General features: G+C 40.2%; 1 protein-coding gene across 1 annotated transcript; it reads right to left on the bottom strand.

The window, feature by feature from the left end:
- Window positions 1-27: 27 nt before the first annotated feature.
- Window positions 28-6,811, bottom strand: LOC135155912 (uncharacterized). Its single transcript, XM_064106378.1, has 2 exons — window positions 1,065-6,811; window positions 28-62 (listed from the first exon to the last, which is right to left on the bottom strand). Exon 1 carries the CDS (start codon window positions 6,809-6,811, stop codon window positions 1,541-1,543), a length of 5,271 nt encoding a protein of 1,756 aa, XP_063962448.1. The 3' UTR covers window positions 28-62; window positions 1,065-1,540.
- Window positions 6,812-18,116: the final 11,305 nt, after the last annotated feature.

The raw sequence follows: 18,116 nt of genomic DNA, 5'->3' as shown, positions 1-18,116 counted from the left end.
ATTTATTAGACTATGTCTAATAACATTGTAGTGTTCAGTTATTCAACAACTGTGTGAGATTCCTGTAAATAAACAATAAAGGATAAACATATCTTAGTAAAGAAAGCATTTCTGTACATGTATCATTATTCTTTCCCAAAATATTCATTAAAGACATAAGGAATAATCAATCATGCCCTTTAACCATTTTGCTGTCAAAGGTAGAATTTAACTGAAAGTAATAAGAGAGAATTAATGAAACTTTCCTAATTCAGTCTTAATATCATTGTTTCCCAATTCCAACAAATCTACCCTATATGATAAGATATCATAATTATCTAGCAACAAACATCTGTGAAAAATATATTTGTCTTCAAAATAACAAGGTATAGATTTAATCAGTTAAATCTCTAAGACTGTAACAGAAAATTCCTATTGTTTTGTTTCCCTTCTGAATCAATAAAATTCACTTGAAAAACAATTATCAGTATTAGTGGTGATTGAATTATTATTTCACGAATTTTGTGTAAGCAATGTAATTTTAAAGACATCAGTTCTAAGTAACAAGAATTAACTGTAAGACAACATTAACTATCACTACTGAAAGATAAACAATAACGCCATGAAACCCTGCTATAACACGTGTAAACTCCGGGCGGCGGATCACACCAAAATTCCTGGAAATATCAATCCGCGAGCCAACTCGCACGTAAGTTTGTGACCATACCACATCAAATGAGTAGGAAAAATAGTGCATAACTAAACTGGCTTGTAAATATGTTAAACAACAATAAATCCTATAAACTTGGATTTAAGAAAATACTCTAAATTCGTAGAGTCATAATCATGAGTACATCTTAAGAATTGCGTGTCACAAGACAACATTTTGAAGATATCTACCGCAGAGAACTTCTGCGTGTATTCAAGATACGCAAGGTCCTTCGTTGGAAAGTGTGATGGATTTTCAAAGTATAATCTAAACCTAAATCTCTTCAACAAGGTATTTAAAAGAGGAATACAAAGATATTAATAAACTACACATTCTCATTAAATCTACAAAAGTTTTTGAGCCAATCTCAACATACCTTGCATAGCATAAAGCGTGAAAACTAAGGAAATCTTGTGATCAATTGAATGAAGCAAACTGCTGTGATTTTACGAACTCGATCGTGTTGTTCTAACTAGTCTACGTACAAGGACACGCGCAAGCGCACAATTTAAAAATACACATATACTTCAACATGTCATGACATCCCATCCCCCCAAAGGTGACGGAATGTCACTGAATACACATACATTGTAAACATAACAATACTGAAAATATCACTGGTGGTTGTTCATATAAAAATGAACAAAACAGTTGATAGAAGTCCAGAGTTCAAGGTTCGAAATTCAACACTTAGATTTCGATGAAAAACGTCCAAAGTTTGATGTTGATGCACTCAAGTTCGAAGTTAGATATACTAAGAGTCTGGTGAAAATATCCCAAGGTGAAAATATCTCAAGGTGAAAATTTGGCAGAGTTCGGTGTCACCCAACTACTAAAGCCTAAAACGTTAATCTATGAACGTTCAGATTCCTTCATAAGCAGAACAAGCTTTGTCACAGGTCTTTTCAGTTTTGTACCGTCTGCGAATCTCACGTCCACTACTCTGACGAGGTCATCTTTTCCTGGGTAGACACACGTGACTTCCGCCATCTTCCAGGAGCCGCGCTTCAGGTTCTCACCGATGACGAGTACGATGTCCCTCTCTCCTAAGTTCTCAGCAGATTTCTGCCACTTCTGGCGTGGTGAGAGTTTGTGGATGCACTCCATCCAACGTCGCCAAAACCCATCTACCATGAAATTGCAGATCTCCCTACGTTTCCGGTGGTTTCCTTTGTATTCTTCACACGGGACTTCGGGGCATGGCAAGTCACCTCTACCTATCAGGAAGTGGTTTGGCGTTAGTGGAGGATGATCCAGGGGTGACGATGATTTTGCAGTTAGGGGTCGACCATTGATCAGGCTGGATATCTGGCAGAAAACAGTCTCCCACTCGACGAAAGTCAAACGATCAGCTTTCACCAGGTGTCTCATACCTTTCTTAACTTCTTGGACCAATCGTTCAACGGCCCCCTGGTGGTGAGGTCCTCCTGGAGGTCCGAATTTCCACTGAACATTGTACCGTTGGCAATGGTCCTTCAGTACTGTCTGATTCAGTTTCAAGTTCAGTTCATTGATGGTGTTATCAGCTCCTCTGAAGGCAGTGCCATTATCGCTGACCAGCAAGGATGGCGCCCCTCTGATGCTTATGAACCTTTCTAGTGCCTGTAGGAACGCTTGTGTAGACAGGTCTTGAACACAGGTGAGGTGCACGGCTCTGGTCACTGCACACGTGAACACAGCACAGTAGCCCTTTGTCGTGGTATTCCGGTTCAGCTTTACATTCACTGGTCCAAGGTAATCAACCAATGTAGTCTTGAATGGGGGTGAGCAAGGAGTGACTCGGAATTCTGGCAAGTCAGCCATCTTCTGTTGAATTGGCTTGCCTCTGTGTCTCCTGCATACGACACAGTCGTACACCACGCGTTTGGATATGTTCACGTCTCCGACAATCCAGTAACGCTTCCTAACTTCTGTTGCCGTTCTCAAGTGACCCCCGTGAAGGGCATGTGCATGTCTATCTCTCACGATCAGCAGACTGATGTGGCTCTTCTTAGGGAGAAGATAAGGATGTCGCACATCATATGACAATGGAGCCCTGTCAATTCGTCCGCCAACACGGAAGACTTGGTCTTCTTCATCGAAGAATGGGTCCAGTTTCATGATGTTAGGATCCTGGAAGTCAACATCTCGCTGTGCTTGTCTTAACCAGTATAATTCAGCCTCCTTGACAAGTTTTGGAGAAGGGTACATAGAGATCTGTTTTGCGAGCTGCTTCAGCCATTGGTTCTTGGGCAGTTTTTTCACGGAGAGAACTCTAGCGGTCACCATCTTTAACCTGCACCAGCTGGAGAACTTGGTTGAGTCAACTATCGGAGAAGGCTTAGAGACGACGTTGATTCTGAGAGCCAGTGTCTTGGCATTCCGGACATGGAATTTTTTCTGTTCTTCGTCTCCAAGGCTCACAGGAACATTTTCTGGTGTCTTTGGCCAAAACGTAGGTGATTGCTTCAAGTACACTGGTCCCTCAATGACTCGTCTCATTTCATTGGCAGTTCCTCCTCTGGAAACCAGATCGATAACATTCTGATCTGATGGTACATATGCAATGTCCTTGATGGGGTCGAACTCTGTTGTGATCTCGCCAACACGATATGCGACGTAGGACCGGAAGGACTTGGATTGACCTCTTACCCAGCTAATGGCAGTCATGCTGTCTGTCCAGATCTTGGAATAGGCGATGTTGAGCCGCAAGGCTTTCTTCACAGTAAGCATGAGCCTCGACAACAGAAGGATCGCCTGAAGTTCCTTTCGAGGAATGCTAGACTGCTTCAGTGGAGTGAGTTTGGCTTTTGCACATACAAATGATAGATGTGCTTCAGTGTCCTCAGGGTGAGACCATCGTAGCCAAACACCAATACCCATGGCATCTTCTGAAGCATCGCTCGCTCCGTGCAGGGACACTTCTGGTAAAGGCCTTATCCCCTTGAAAGGCTCTGGGATCAAGCACCTTGGAATCTCAATGCTAGCTACCTCCTCCAAGTCTCTATTGATGTCTCGTAGAATGGCACAAAGTTCACCCTTGTCGTTGAGAGGGGTATCCCAGTCTAGGTTTAGCTGCCATAACTTTTGCAGGAGAATCTTCGGTCTAACGAGGAGCCCAGATAACATGCCAAACACATCGTAATACGAAGCAGTTTGGGCCAGGATATTGCGCTTGGTAGGAACAAGTAGAGTCGACTTCACCTCCTTTACCCTCAACGTGTCTTTTGAGAGGTTCCATTTAGTGCCCAGGGCAGTGGCATCTGTGCTGTCTTCTGTTTCGTCGCAGGCTTCTGTCGCATTCGATTGCCATTTTCTGATGGTGAAGTTGCCTTTCTGAAGAGTCTTGCTAAGCTTAGATTTGAGCTCTAGAGCCTCTGGGACATTAGTGACAGATTCATTGAGGTCATCAACGTAGAACTGCCTGGCAACCACTTCCTTGAGTTTGTCGTCTTCCGGTGCATGTTCATCTACCACATGTCTAAGGGTGACTATAGCGGCAGTTGGTGAGGGCTTGTCCCCAAAGGTGACAGTTGTCAGTTCGTAGACTTGAATTGGGTGGCTAGAATTCTCTCGAAACACAAACCTGTGGAATCGAGCATCATCAGATTTGATTTTTATGGCTTGATACATCTTGCTGACGTCTGCAATGATGCCCACCTCGTTCTCCCTGAACCTCAGGGCAACTTCAAAGAGATCAGAGTTGATATTCTCACCTTTCATGAGGTAGTCATTCAATGAGTGGCCCTGGAACCTGGCCTTCGCGTCATATACCACTCTGACAGGAGTTGTCTTCGAGTCCTTGGTGACAGCGAAATGTGGCAGGAACCACATCTTTTTTCCAGTGCTTCTGTCTCGCTGTAGCTCCTCTTCTGAGACATGGCGCGAAACACCCCTCTTTAACTGGTCTCTCATCTGTCTACAGTAGATGTCCCAATCTTCATGCCTGTTTTTGAACTGATTCTCAAGGCTTCTCAACCTTTTGACAGCATAGTTGTAGTTGTCCGGCAGGTCATCGGGTGACTTCCTCCATGGCAGTCTGACTTCGTACGATCCATCAGAAAGCTGAGTTACGCTCCGTTGCATTGCCTCAGTTGCTTCTTTGTCCAATACATCTGAGGAGCACTTACACTTCTTGGGCTCCAGACCCACAGTCTCCAGACCTATGAACTCTTCCAATGGTCCAATGGCTGACACATTGATGTAGTTCAGCAGTGAAGTTGAACTTGTAGACCGTCCTCCTTGAACAAACCAGCCAAAGGGGCATCTTACAGCGACAGGATCATCAAACTTTTCGCCAAGGATGTATTCTTCCCAGATCATCAAGTGTGTGTTGTCCACACCAAGGAGTACGTCGATGGTTTCGGATGGGGCAGCATGGATATCAATGGCGCTCAGATGCTCATACTGCCGAAGCTGTTCTGGTAGTACAATAGGAGTATCACCGCAGGGTTGATTTATCTCTGTCATGGTTAAAGGACATGACCAATTCCCTGCAATATCTTCAATGTAGCAGTCCAACAGTCTCAATTTCCTTGTTATCTTGCTGCCACCAACAAGACTCAGATCATGGTCCTGGAAAAGGCCTCTCTCTGTCCTTGGAAGAATCCCTTCCCTTAACAGTGTAGCTTGGCTACCACCATCCAACAGGATGCGCACCAGGTGCCGGACATCGCCACATCGTAGATAACCAACAACAGTAGGTAAAGTGCTTTGAAGCTTCCCTGTCTCGTTGGTGTGGGCTGTTGTCACGTTGATTGAGGTTGAACGTGGAGATTCCATAGTGTTGCGTGTTTGGTTTGCAGGACCTTGACCACTCTCTCCGTATATGACAGGGCAGACAGCTGCGAAGTGTGAGTCACTGCCACACGTTTGGACTCTGCATGGAGCAACAAACTGACAAGAGTTTTGGTCATGTGGAGGCTTGCCAGCAACACAGTTGTTATGCCCACATCGGTAACAGATACCATTCTTTCTCATTACTTTATATTTCTCATTCTGTGGCAGGCTCTTGAACTTGTTGCAGGTCTTCAAGTAGTGCGAGTCTGCATTGGGGTGGATGGCACACTTGGTGACCCCGGAGTGTCTGGCCTTGCTTGGTTGGCTCTGGTTATCAGAAGTATATGAAGCAGCGCTTGTGGACTTATACACCTTATGTTGTCTTTGTGGAGGGCTAGGCGAATTGTCCCCACTGTTAGGCTTCGCCTTCTCGAGCAGCAAAAGTTGGCTGTATAACCACTTGACCAGACCGGTGAGGGAATCATCAATCCTGTCATCTCTAACACCTTTATAATATGCGATGCAGTGTTCCTCTGGGAGCTTCTGCTTAATCTGACTCAACATGATCTTACTGTTAAGCTCTCCAGATAGGCCAATGGTCTCAGCTTGGGTTTCGAAGTTTTGAAGAGTCTGGACAAAATGACCCATGGCGGGGAGATTTGTTTTGCCTTTGATCTCGTATGTCCTCAGGTTCTCTAGATCTTTTAGTAGGCTGTCTACTACTTTGTCCTGATCGCCGTAACACTCATCAAGTACCTGCCAGGCTCGTTCAACACTAATGCACCCTTTGATTTTGTCGCGTTCTTTGACATTAATCATTGATTCGGTCAGTTGATGGAAGCATTCCATCTCTGTTAACTCTGTTGCACAGTGGGTGAACAATTCTTTGAAACGCTTGTAGTCTCGAAGGTTCCCATTGAAAGTTGGGAATCTCATTCTTGCCATTCTTGGAGCAGCCGACGTAGCGGTGTGGGGCATAGGAGATGGCGCATATGAAGCTGGACTGGATCTTGGATGTGGAATTGTAGGTGAAGAGGGGAGAAACTGTTGATTGTCCAGGGGAGATTGAGACTGACGGTCGACGACCCTCCTTCCCCGTATTAACACCTGGACGTACTCATTTTCACATTCTCCCATCCATTTCTCCTCCACCTCATACTCTCTCTGATCTTCGATGATATCCATCAGCGCCGAATGTTTCTCTTCCACTTTCTCAAATTGTTGCTCAGCTTTAGTGATGTATTTCTTTAACATGTCTAGATCACCAACGGCATCTGTTGTAAGGCTGTCAATTGTCGATAATGTTCGCGTCAACTGACCCTTGATGTTTCGTCTTGATAGCTTCAACTTGTTGACGTCAGCCATGATGTAAGTTGAAGCAGGTTGATATACACTATAGTTGTTGAAGATGTCACGAATTCGTAAGTTCTGACACGTTGTTGCAATGAACTACAAGGAAGGCGTCTGTGAACTATATGCTCCCATTTATTAGACTATGTCTAATAACATTGTAGTGTTCAGTTATTCAACAACTGTGTGAGATTCCTGTAAATAAACAATAAAGGATAAACATATCTTAGTAAAGAAAGCATTTCTGTACATGTATCATTATTCTTTCCCAAAATATTCATTAAAGACATAAGGAATAATCAATCATGCCCTTTAACCATTTTGCTGTCAAAGGTAGAATTTAACTGAAAGTAATAAGAGAGAATTAATGAAACTTTCCTAATTCAGTCTTAATATCATTGTTTCCCAATTCCAACAAATCTACCCTATATGATAAGATATCATAATTATCTAGCAACAAACATCTGTGAAAAATATATTTGTCTTCAAAATAACAAGGTATAGATTTAATCAGTTAAATCTCTAAGACTGTAACAGAAAATTCCTATTGTTTTGTTTCCCTTCTGAATCAATAAAATTCACTTGAAAAACAATTATCAGTATTAGTGGTGATTGAATTATTATTTCACGAATTTTGTGTAAGCAATGTAATTTTAAAGACATCAGTTCTAAGTAACAAGAATTAACTGTAAGACAACATTAACTATCACTACTGAAAGATAAACAATAACGCCATGAAACCCTGCTATAACACGTGTAAACTCCGGGCGGCGGATCACACCAAAATTCCTGGAAATATCAATCCGCGAGCCAACTCGCACGTAAGTTTGTGACCATACCACATCAAATGAGTAGGAAAAATAGTGCATAACTAAACTGGCTTGTAAATATGTTAAACAACAATAAATCCTATAAACTTGGATTTAAGAAAATACTCTAAATTCGTAGAGTCATAATCATGAGTACATCTTAAGAATTGCGTGTCACAAGACAACATTTTGAAGATATCTACCGCAGAGAACTTCTGCGTGTATTCAAGATACGCAAGGTCCTTCGTTGGAAAGTGTGATGGATTTTCAAAGTATAATCTAAACCTAAATCTCTTCAACAAGGTATTTAAAAGAGGAATACAAAGATATTAATAAACTACACATTCTCATTAAATCTACAAAAGTTTTTGAGCCAATCTCAACATACCTTGCATAGCATAAAGCGTGAAAACTAAGGAAATCTTGTGATCAATTGAATGAAGCAAACTGCTGTGATTTTACGAACTCGATCGTGTTGTTCTAACTAGTCTACGTACAAGGACACGCGCAAGCGCACAATTTAAAAATACACATATACTTCAACATGTCATGACAGCCTGCATAGCAGAGCGAGACTATAGGCCCTGCTTTTCCAACGGCTGCGGTGGTGGCGGCGTCCTCAACATTGAAATCTTAACCAAGATTAAGTTTTTGAAATGTCATCAGAACTTAGAAAGTATATGGACTTAGATCATGAAACTTGAACAAAAGGGTAATCAAGTATTACTGAACATCCTGTCTGAGTTTCAGGTCACATGACCAAGGTCAAAGGTAATTTAGGGTCAAGGAACTTAAATAGATGGAACATGTTGGGTGAATCAATATTGAAATCTTAACCAAGGTTAAGTTTTTGAAATGTCATAACTTAGAAAGAATATGGACTAGTTCATGAAACATAAGGGTAATAGTGTATCACTGAAGATCTTGCATGAGTTCAAAAGTCAAAGGTCACTTAGGGTCAACAAACTTGGGCCATGTTGGGGGTACTTGTGGCATTATCATCATAACTTTTACATGTTTTTTATATAGTTCATGAAACCATGGACATAAGAGCAATCAAGTACCCCTGAACATCATGTGCTAGTTTCAGGTCAGATGACCGAGATCAAAGGTCACTAAGGGTCAACAAACTTTGGTAATGTTGGGGCTATTTGTGGAATTGTCATCATAAATTAAAAACTTTATGGATCTAGTTCATGAAACGTAGACATAAAAATAAGGGTAATCAAGTATGAATTATTGTTTTGCACGTATTTTAGGTCACATGATCATGGTTAAAGGTCATTTGGGCCAATGGACATTATCATATGAATGTTTTCTTTGTGAATAATTATTCAATAGCTGTTTTCAAGTCAGCACTGCTGCTATATCAAATCGCATAATGCAGGCGAGACTGCTAGAGGCACTCCACTTGTTTATGAATGATGAGTTACAAGATGGATTGAAAGTAACGCACCGATTCTTGATATTTATTGCCTTTTTTTTTTACTTTGTTACAGAAAATATGAAATCAAATAAAGGTTTTCTTAATAAAATGTTTTACCAAGTTACCATATGGCTGATAAAAAAACCTTGATAGATAATCCTAGTATGTTAATTGTGCAGTATCTATGCAGTACTGTGTTATTGTAATGTCTGTGACTTTCAAGCCCTGAAGTGCCTCTGTAAATGTTTTTTCTTCTTCTTTCTCCTCCAAAAGTTCAGTAATCCCAAGTGATTATGTGAACTCTTGAGGCTTCAACTAAACCATGTTGGTATGTGAGCAGTAGACTATTAATCATCCTCAATTTAGAGTTTGCTAAACAAAAATTAGGTTGGAATGTCTCTCTCTCTCTCAGTGGTCCTGTGATACCAACCCAGTTCTCCACAATGGAAATGTCTTGACAGAAAGAGTGATGGATAGATAGTTAGTACAGGGGGTTTCGTATTTAGATCGGTAAAAACATTTTTGTGATCATTAAAGCATTTAAATCTAAAGACACTATTTTCCTAACGTAAGGATTCCTATCCATTTCTCAAGGTTACATGAGGTATACAGATAATTCCTTTATAATAGGTTATGACAATAAGCATTATCTGAAATGACTTCTCTGCTTAACTGTCATTTTGGAAACCCAGAATGGTGTTTCTTGCATACTGCATTTTCCTCTATATTTTAGTGATAGGCTTCTTCCAATTGACAGTCCATATAGTTCCACTTCCAAAAATGAAAGTAGTATGATAGGTAGGCCTATTTGAATAGGTTTTAACACATCTTTAGGTAGTTTAGTTTTTAAACATATGTTATTTGGTTTCCTAATTCCTGACCCAATCCTTCAGTGATGCAACTATACACAACAAAAAAAGTAAGTCCCCCCTTAAACAAACATCAATAATTTCCAAACCTATGCGAGTTTTTAATATATTTTGACATAAGCATGTAGGTAATTTTATAAGCTACCCTGTGAGTAAATGTTATGGACGTATTTTACGTCATGCTTCAGTGAGCACCGCCACAAGGCAAAAATGTCACTTTTCAAAAGTCACAAGCCAAATATCATGACTTTGATTCCACTTCCATTAGAACGAATTCCACATTCTCATCATGAAAAATAGTCAGAAGGCTTGTAAAAGGTACTTTCTAAAAGACGATACAACTTATTTGGCTAAATTTCATGGTTGAATAAACACAAGTCCAAATTTGCTATAAATGGATTTTTTACACATTTCTATCGATAAAAATGATCGAATATGATGACAATTATTTTTGGGAAGAGTATCTTCAACAATATTCATCATTTCACGGTTCAATGAACATTTATTGAAAACAAAAATACGATTTTCAAATATCATAGGCAAGTATTCATTGTTTCATTTTGGTAACTGAAAATGATCTTTTCTCAACTTTATCTTGATGTTCATGACCAGTTGACATGCTTGAATGATTCAAACGCGTTTAATTAAATATTCACGCTTGAATGAACATGTGGAATATGATTAGCTCTTTTTTTACGTTATTGGAAAAAATGCAATTGCTAACTATGGATATCTGTTACAAACCTCCTTGCATAGTTCATTTGATTTGATTTTTATGAAATTCCCGATGTCTAATGCATCAGTGAGCACACAATATTAAAAATTATGCAAATGAGAAGAAAGTTCAAGGCCTTGGCCCCACTCTGCGTCATATCGAATGGTTATTTTGGTGTGCGCGCCTTTTGGATAGTGTTACTCTGAAGCCATGTGCAAAGTTTCATGAAATAACTTGGCAGAAGTAACAAATACCGTCCATGAAACAAACCCTAATTTCACATTTGTTAAAATTTTGACTTCCTTTCTCATAGACATTGTGTACATTATGGGTGCATATGTTTAAGAATAAGGAACCCCTTATTCAATATGGTGGAACTTTTTTTTCAAGGCTGTCTTTAGCAATGTCATTTGGCAGTAATGTTTATCAACCTATGGGCAGAATTCTGTGCAAAAATAAAATCGATTTGTTTATTTATGGATGAGTGAGCACGCATCAAAGTGGAAAAAGGGGTATTTTCAATGTCACAGACTCATTTTAAAGGGTAATAAAGTTAATATTGGGGGTAAATTCGGTTTCAAATATGACTTAATTGCTGTTGTTTTTATCATCCATCATTTTTATCACCACACATTTTCTGAACTTTTGACATTTTCATGGTTGAACGAGCACATTTGAAAACTTGGGAATGAATAAAGCATAAATGTATTATTTTCCTAACAATTTCTCAGGATCAGTTGAATTTATGGTCAAATCAGTGGTAGATCCAGAATTTTAGAATGGGGGAGGGGCCTATAATCTAGGGAGCCACCAACATTTTCAAATTTCAACATGTTCTTACAAGTTGTAGAGGATACTACCATAGACCCCTATCGTCACAATACATTGTGCTCACTCAACCATAAACATACGATATCAAAATTGCGTGTGGAGTAGCTAAATGATGGATAGTAAAACAGCATTAACACCATAAAATTCACCTAAAAACAATTTTTGCCCAACTTTGTATTTACACAATCTGAAAAATGACTCTAGTGACTTTCAAAAATGGTCATTTTAAATTAAATCTTTAATTACTCATGCATGACTCAACCGATCAATCTCATTTTCCCACAGGAGTTGCTTAATGAGTGTAGAAAACCACCTACGAAATATCATATCTCAAAATAATTCCGTTCAAAAGTTACAGGAATTTGATTAAGGGGGGACTTACTTTGTTGTGTAGATATAATATACATGTATTTTTATAAAAATGTCAAAAATGATAAAATGATTCCTATGGGTTCAGAGGTGGTCAATAATATGGCTCTTATTGTCGATGTATGTCCGGATTGCCTCATTAAAATTCTTCATTGTATTTCAGTAGTCTCAAATAACTTTATTACATTTAAAAAACATTTGATGTGAGGATGCTTATTAGCTGTACATTCAAACCAATTCAAGCACCAGAATGCCTGTAAAATTACAAGAAACTGTTCAAGCCTCAAAATACCTAATCATTAATTTTTGCATTCATACCGACCAGAAGCACACCCTTTTGGGTATTAGTTCTTGGAAGTTTTTTTGACATGCGCAGTATGGTCTTATTAGAGGGCAAGGTGCGTAATTCAAAAGCTGTAGTTCGGCAGCCCACGCAGATCACGCTTATGAGTTCTCTTTATTTGCTTTCACACTGTGAGAATACCTGCGATCTTGGAAAAGTCCTTGCCAATATGGGTATTTTCTATTACAAGTATTTACTTTTGCAGCATTGGCGAAATACCTGGTATTTTCTGATCGGGGTAGATCAGTAGGTGGTTTCAGACCGCCTCGAAGTTCGTCAGTTCCAGGTATTCTCTGATCTGGAAATTTACCCCGATCAGAAAATACCAGGTATTTTGGTAATGTGAAAGCAAACTACGCGTAATTTCCCCAAAAGAAAATACCCGCTAAATAGTAGGTACTTGGTGAAATTATGAGAACTTTCGCGCTGATTTTTCCAAGGTCGCAGGTATTTTGGCAATGTGAAAGCAATTTTCGGGAACTTTTAGCCCAGCGTGTCGTTGGGCGCGGGCGCAGTGGGTGGCTGCTGGGCTAGTGGTTTTGAATCTCGCGCCTTGCCTGCTTATTAGACCATACTGCGCATGCTCCTAACTTCAGGAATTTATCCTGAAGGGTATGTTTTGGGGCGGTGTGAATGCAGGAATAATTAATGGGTATTTTTTTAACCTAAAAATGTTCTCGTAATTTAATAGGGATTCTTGTGATCGAGGCGGTTTGAAACCACCTAGTGTAAATTTCATAATTGGAGAATACCTTGTATTCTCGAACCTCAAGTCAGTCACAATACACCTATTGTAGCAATATTTCAAGACTCAATAAAATATTTTCAAAATCCATTACTTGAATCACCTGCTGAAAATTGATTAAATCCAATCTTTGCTAAAACGTAGTGTGAAAACGAAGTGGGCTAGGCTTAACCCCGGGAAATTGGCGGGGCTAAGACCCCCCCTTAGCCCCACCAATTTCCTGGGGTTAAGGGAAAAAAGTGCAGTGTGAAAAGCAAATAAGGGAGCCTTTTTGTTCGTGATTTTAATACGACATCTCTCTCAGAACGTCCCTTGCACATTGCATGTAATCAAACCATATCATAAATGATATATGAGCGTAAATATGACATCATGATGAAATCGGAGCAGAGGATGAAAATCAGAAAAAGTTTTCAATTTCGCTCCGTTTTGGCTAAAATACATTGGAGGATAACAAATGCTGTCTGATACCCCTTTCATAAATCCCATTTATGCGGCTAATAGCAGCATAATTTGGTCGTAAAATCGGAGGAGGACCAGAGTTATCCGCATTATTTTGATGCTGCAATTATCCGCATAATAGCAGCATCGGGACAAGATTTTGAGTTTATGAACGTATTTCCAAATAATGCGGATAATTGCCATGGTGCGGTCACAAGGTCACCCTTTTCCAACACAACCGCATCGGAGGGGGCGTGTCCAGTTGTCATGACGATTATCTGCCTTTTTCAGGACGGGCGCTCGTAAAAATAATGCGGATAATTTTCGGAGTTTGTGAGCGCAATTTTTATTGAATTATCCGCATTACTGTTAGGCGGCTAATTGGAGGATAGGTTTATGAAAGGGGTATTATAGAAAGTTCTGTTGTAAATATCAAGGCCTTTCCCCATTTGATAGGCTAAATTGAATACACCCTTGGGATAATGAGGATACATCCCTTCTTGGCTTATATAGGGATACAAACCTTGGCTCATATTGGGGTACTACTAGTCTGCAGGCACAGACCGTGATTGAAACTTTGATCAGCAAGTGTGTCTCCAAGCAAAGACTAGCACATACAAAACTTGCTGTTTCAATTCAGCGAGCGAGAGGGCCTTCAGTACACAAGGCATGAGTAGGCTGCAATTCAGACCCTTAACTTGAGTGAAGGGTTTGCACAGCAGACGATAGGGGTACACCCCTGGGATAATTAAAGGAAAATGAAACCCTTGAAACCAGCTGAATCCATATCAAAGAGAAAAATCAAAGAAACATATTGTTGAAAGTTTGAGGAAGATTGAATGAATAATAAGAAAGTTATGAGCATTTGAATGTCGAGATCACTAATGCCATGTAGATCCTCCAATTGGCAATGCGACCAAGATCTGTGATGTCACACACGTACAACTCCCTCATTACTTTAGTACTTATTTCACTTATACCCCTTTCATAAACCCAATAAAACACAATTATGCGGCTAATAGCAGCATAATTTGGTCGTAAAATCAGAGGAGGACAAGGGTTATCCGCATTATTCTGATGCTGCTATTATCCGCATAATAGCGGCATCGGGACAAGATTTTGAGTTTATGAACTTATTTCCAAATAATGCGGATAATTGCCATGGTGCGGTCACAAGGTCACCCTTTTCCAACACAACCGCATTGGAGGGGGCGTGTCCAGTTGTCATGACGATTATCCGCCTTTTTCAGGACGGGCGCTCGTAAAAATAATTTATGGAGTTTGTGAACACAATTTTTATTGAATTATCCGCATTACTCTTAGGCGGCTAATTGGAGGATATGTTTTATTGGGTTTATGAAAGGGGTATTATATTCTCACTTTTATAGAGTCTATCACAAGGTGAGGTGTTCTCTTTATGAGAGGACAAGTACAGAGGTTTCACAACATTACATCATTGATGAATCGTTTGTCATATGATTAGAATGAGCAAAAAGAGATGTTTTGGGGTATATTTTCAGTGTCCAAAAGGGGAGAATTGTTCATCTGTGACATCATAGATCTTGGTCGCATTGCCAATAGGAGGATCTCCATAGCATTAGTGATCTGGAAATTCAAATGCTCATAACTCTTCTATTGCTAGTCCTATTTTACTCAAACTTTTGTTGATCTTATTCTTTGATTTTTCTGCTTTCACGAAAGCTAACTTGCTCCAAGAGTTTCATTCTCCTTTAAATCATCGATGATTATAGGTATATACCCCTTGGCTAAACTCCTTAGACCTTAGCTACATTTGTAATACTCCCTTGGCTCATAGGGGTAACCTATTGCATAATAGGGATATACATGTATCATTAGGATGATAGAAATATACCATACCCCTGGGCAAAGAGAGATACCCCCTGGGCTACTAATAGTAACAGGAGTGTGTCCTTTTGCTAGTAAGAAGGGCTTTTAGGAGCAGTGAACGTGAACGACGTAGCAGTCCTCTGATCGTTCGAGTCAACGTCGTCGTCTGCCCTCGTTCACTACAGATGCGAATACTTTAGATTTCACTCGACTTGTACGTGTACGTACGTCCACTTGAAACAGCGCGATAACCAGTGGGTCATGACACGCTGCCCGACCCGGAAGATCTGGCGCACCATCGACCGGCGACCCGGTCGGGTGATGCGAAGGTGCAACTTGTGCACATGTGCCCTTTCACTTGCTTTGATTCCTTTTTACGCGAGTTAGGATATATATCGATGTATATTTTCGAGATCAGAAAGCAATTTCAAATATGATAAACATAATGCATCGTACAACTTACATTAATTTTGTGAAAAGTCACTGAAAACTGTCTTTTAAAAGGGAAAGGTTGATCTTCATGCTGGGCTTGAACGGTTAAAATGGCGTCACTCACGTGCACGTCGTCTATGATTTAGGAGAACCGCAAAATGGATGTGGCGAGGTTCTCGATTTTGATAGTGGACGTGTGTGAGGACCTGAGGCATATGGCAGGCCAAAAAATGACGTCATATCGTACCAGTCCACTATGTGGACGTACATTTCTAAAAGTGCTCAAGAGGTGGTTTCAAACCGCCTCGATCACAAGAATCCCCGTTAAATTACGAGAACTTTTTTAGGCTGAAAAATACCCATTAATTATTCCTGCATTCACACCGCCCTGAAACATACCCTTCGGGATAAGTTCCTGAAGTTACGAGCATGCGCAGTATGGTCTGATAAGCAGCAAGGCGCGAAATTCAAAATCACTAGCCCAGCAGCAACCCATGCACGGCGCCGCACCCAACGACACGCTGGGCTAAAAGTTCCCGTAATTTGCTTTCAGACCGCCAAAATACCCACGACCTTGGAAAAATCCCCGCGAAAGTTCTCGTAATTTCGCCAAGTACCTACTATTTATCGGGTATTTTCTTTCGGGGATATTACGCGTAGTTTGCTTTCACACCGCCAAAATACCTGGTATTTTCTGATCGGGGTAAATTTCCCGATCAGAGAATACCTGGAACTGGCGAACTTCGAGGCGGTCTGAAACCACCTAAGGATAGTTCTATGCTGGGGCATAAGGATGCACCTTTGGGAATTGGGATAGGAATAGGACTGCACCCTATGATAATACACCCAACGGCTTAGAAGAATACACCCCTGGGCCATGGATTGGGCTGAGAGTGACACACATCCTAGGGATGCACATTTGGGTTAATAGAGACTAGCTAAACCTCAGATACCATTTCCCTTGATAGCAATCATTATATAAAGATGACATAAAGGTCAATAGGTTCATGCCATTAAGAGAGGTTGACACCTTTCTCACTACCTTCCTAAAACTAGTTTACTGGAAACTAGTTACGTGGAAACTAGTTTAACATGTCATGAGAACGGTCGAAGCGATGTTGGAAGTGATCTTCCAAACCGGATCAGAAAACCACCTCGCGATGTAGTTTTGAAGATCGCTTTGCCTCGTAAAACTGGTTTTAGCGTGAGCACACAACCGTTTTTCAGGAAGCGATCTTCGCTTGAGCGCGCTACTCCACACGACAGGTGTAGAATGCCTACGCTGCGGTTTATAATTTCGCATGAAACGTGTCAGCCCACTGAGAATCGCTTTATCGCTTTACGTGAAGTGATTTTGAAAACCACTTTCTGGTGATCAAATGGGAATGCTAGCAAAGTGATCTTTTAAACTGGTTTCTTGAACCGGTTCCCAGTAAACTAGTTTTAGAAAGCGTATTGAGAACGGTGTCGTTGATTGCATGGCATATGTATGATTGTAACTGTTCCTGACAGTTCTAGTTTGAAGCTATGTCTGGGGTAGAAGTCATCTCTGTGTGGTACAGACAATGTTTCCAATTGTCCTCCTATGTCCATGACCGATTAAGTTTTTGTTGATACTGCCAAAATATATTTGTCGGCACCATTTTATATATTCATTTCCTTAGATATAAAAATTAATAAAATCAGGTTTTTAGGATAAAAGAGAAAAAAACTGTCAAAAAACATTTTACTTCATATTTCACTTCTGAGTGTGTGGTTAGATTTATGTTTTGTTATAAGTAGGTTATTAGAGCATTGATAAAGGCATTGTGCCTTGCACAACAATCCTTATTTTTTTTCAATCCTGGAGTCTGCATCCCCTTCCCGCTCATGCTCTGTAAAGACCTTTTCACTGTTGGAACACCCCTATGTGTATTTTGAAATTCTGGAACCACCTCGAATTGTAATTCAACAGGATTCATTCTTTTCCCTCTTCACTTCCATGAAGCAACTTAGATTTCTTTGAGATTCGGGTTTGGATAGAGAATTGCTTTAACCTATGTAGGTAAGCAGACCATCATTTAATAAAAATGTATGGTCTGATTGTTGGTCATAATTCCTCTATTTGTGTTCCTGTAACCTATTTAAAAGCTGAATTTGAGGCTGCAAGTATGTACATGTATAGGGGAGCGGAGGAGGTGTTCTTGCTTGCATGTGTGTACATGCACTGTATGAAGAGTTCTTAAACTTTTCACCAATCCTTTGATATTGCAGTTAGCATTTCTCAATCATTTCGTCAGCCACCCCCATAATTCCTCCACTTTGTCCTCCCACCCTCTGCCTGATGAACACATTAAGCAAGATGATAACCAGTCTATTTCTAAAGGCACCTCAATAAACAGTGTACTATCACATAAACTTTTTAATTTCTGCGCTTTTGAAGGGGTGCACCTACAAATCAACATACATTTGTTGCAACTATTGTGGTCCGAACTATGTCAAGTTTTCAACAA

Source organism: Lytechinus pictus, chromosome 2 (genome assembly GCF_037042905.1).
Source record: "Lytechinus pictus isolate F3 Inbred chromosome 2, Lp3.0, whole genome shotgun sequence".
Classification (NCBI taxonomy): domain Eukaryota; kingdom Metazoa; phylum Echinodermata; class Echinoidea; order Temnopleuroida; family Toxopneustidae; genus Lytechinus; species Lytechinus pictus.
The sequence above is the reverse complement of the archived record's forward strand: the minus strand, read 5'-3'. Positions and strand labels throughout refer to the sequence as shown.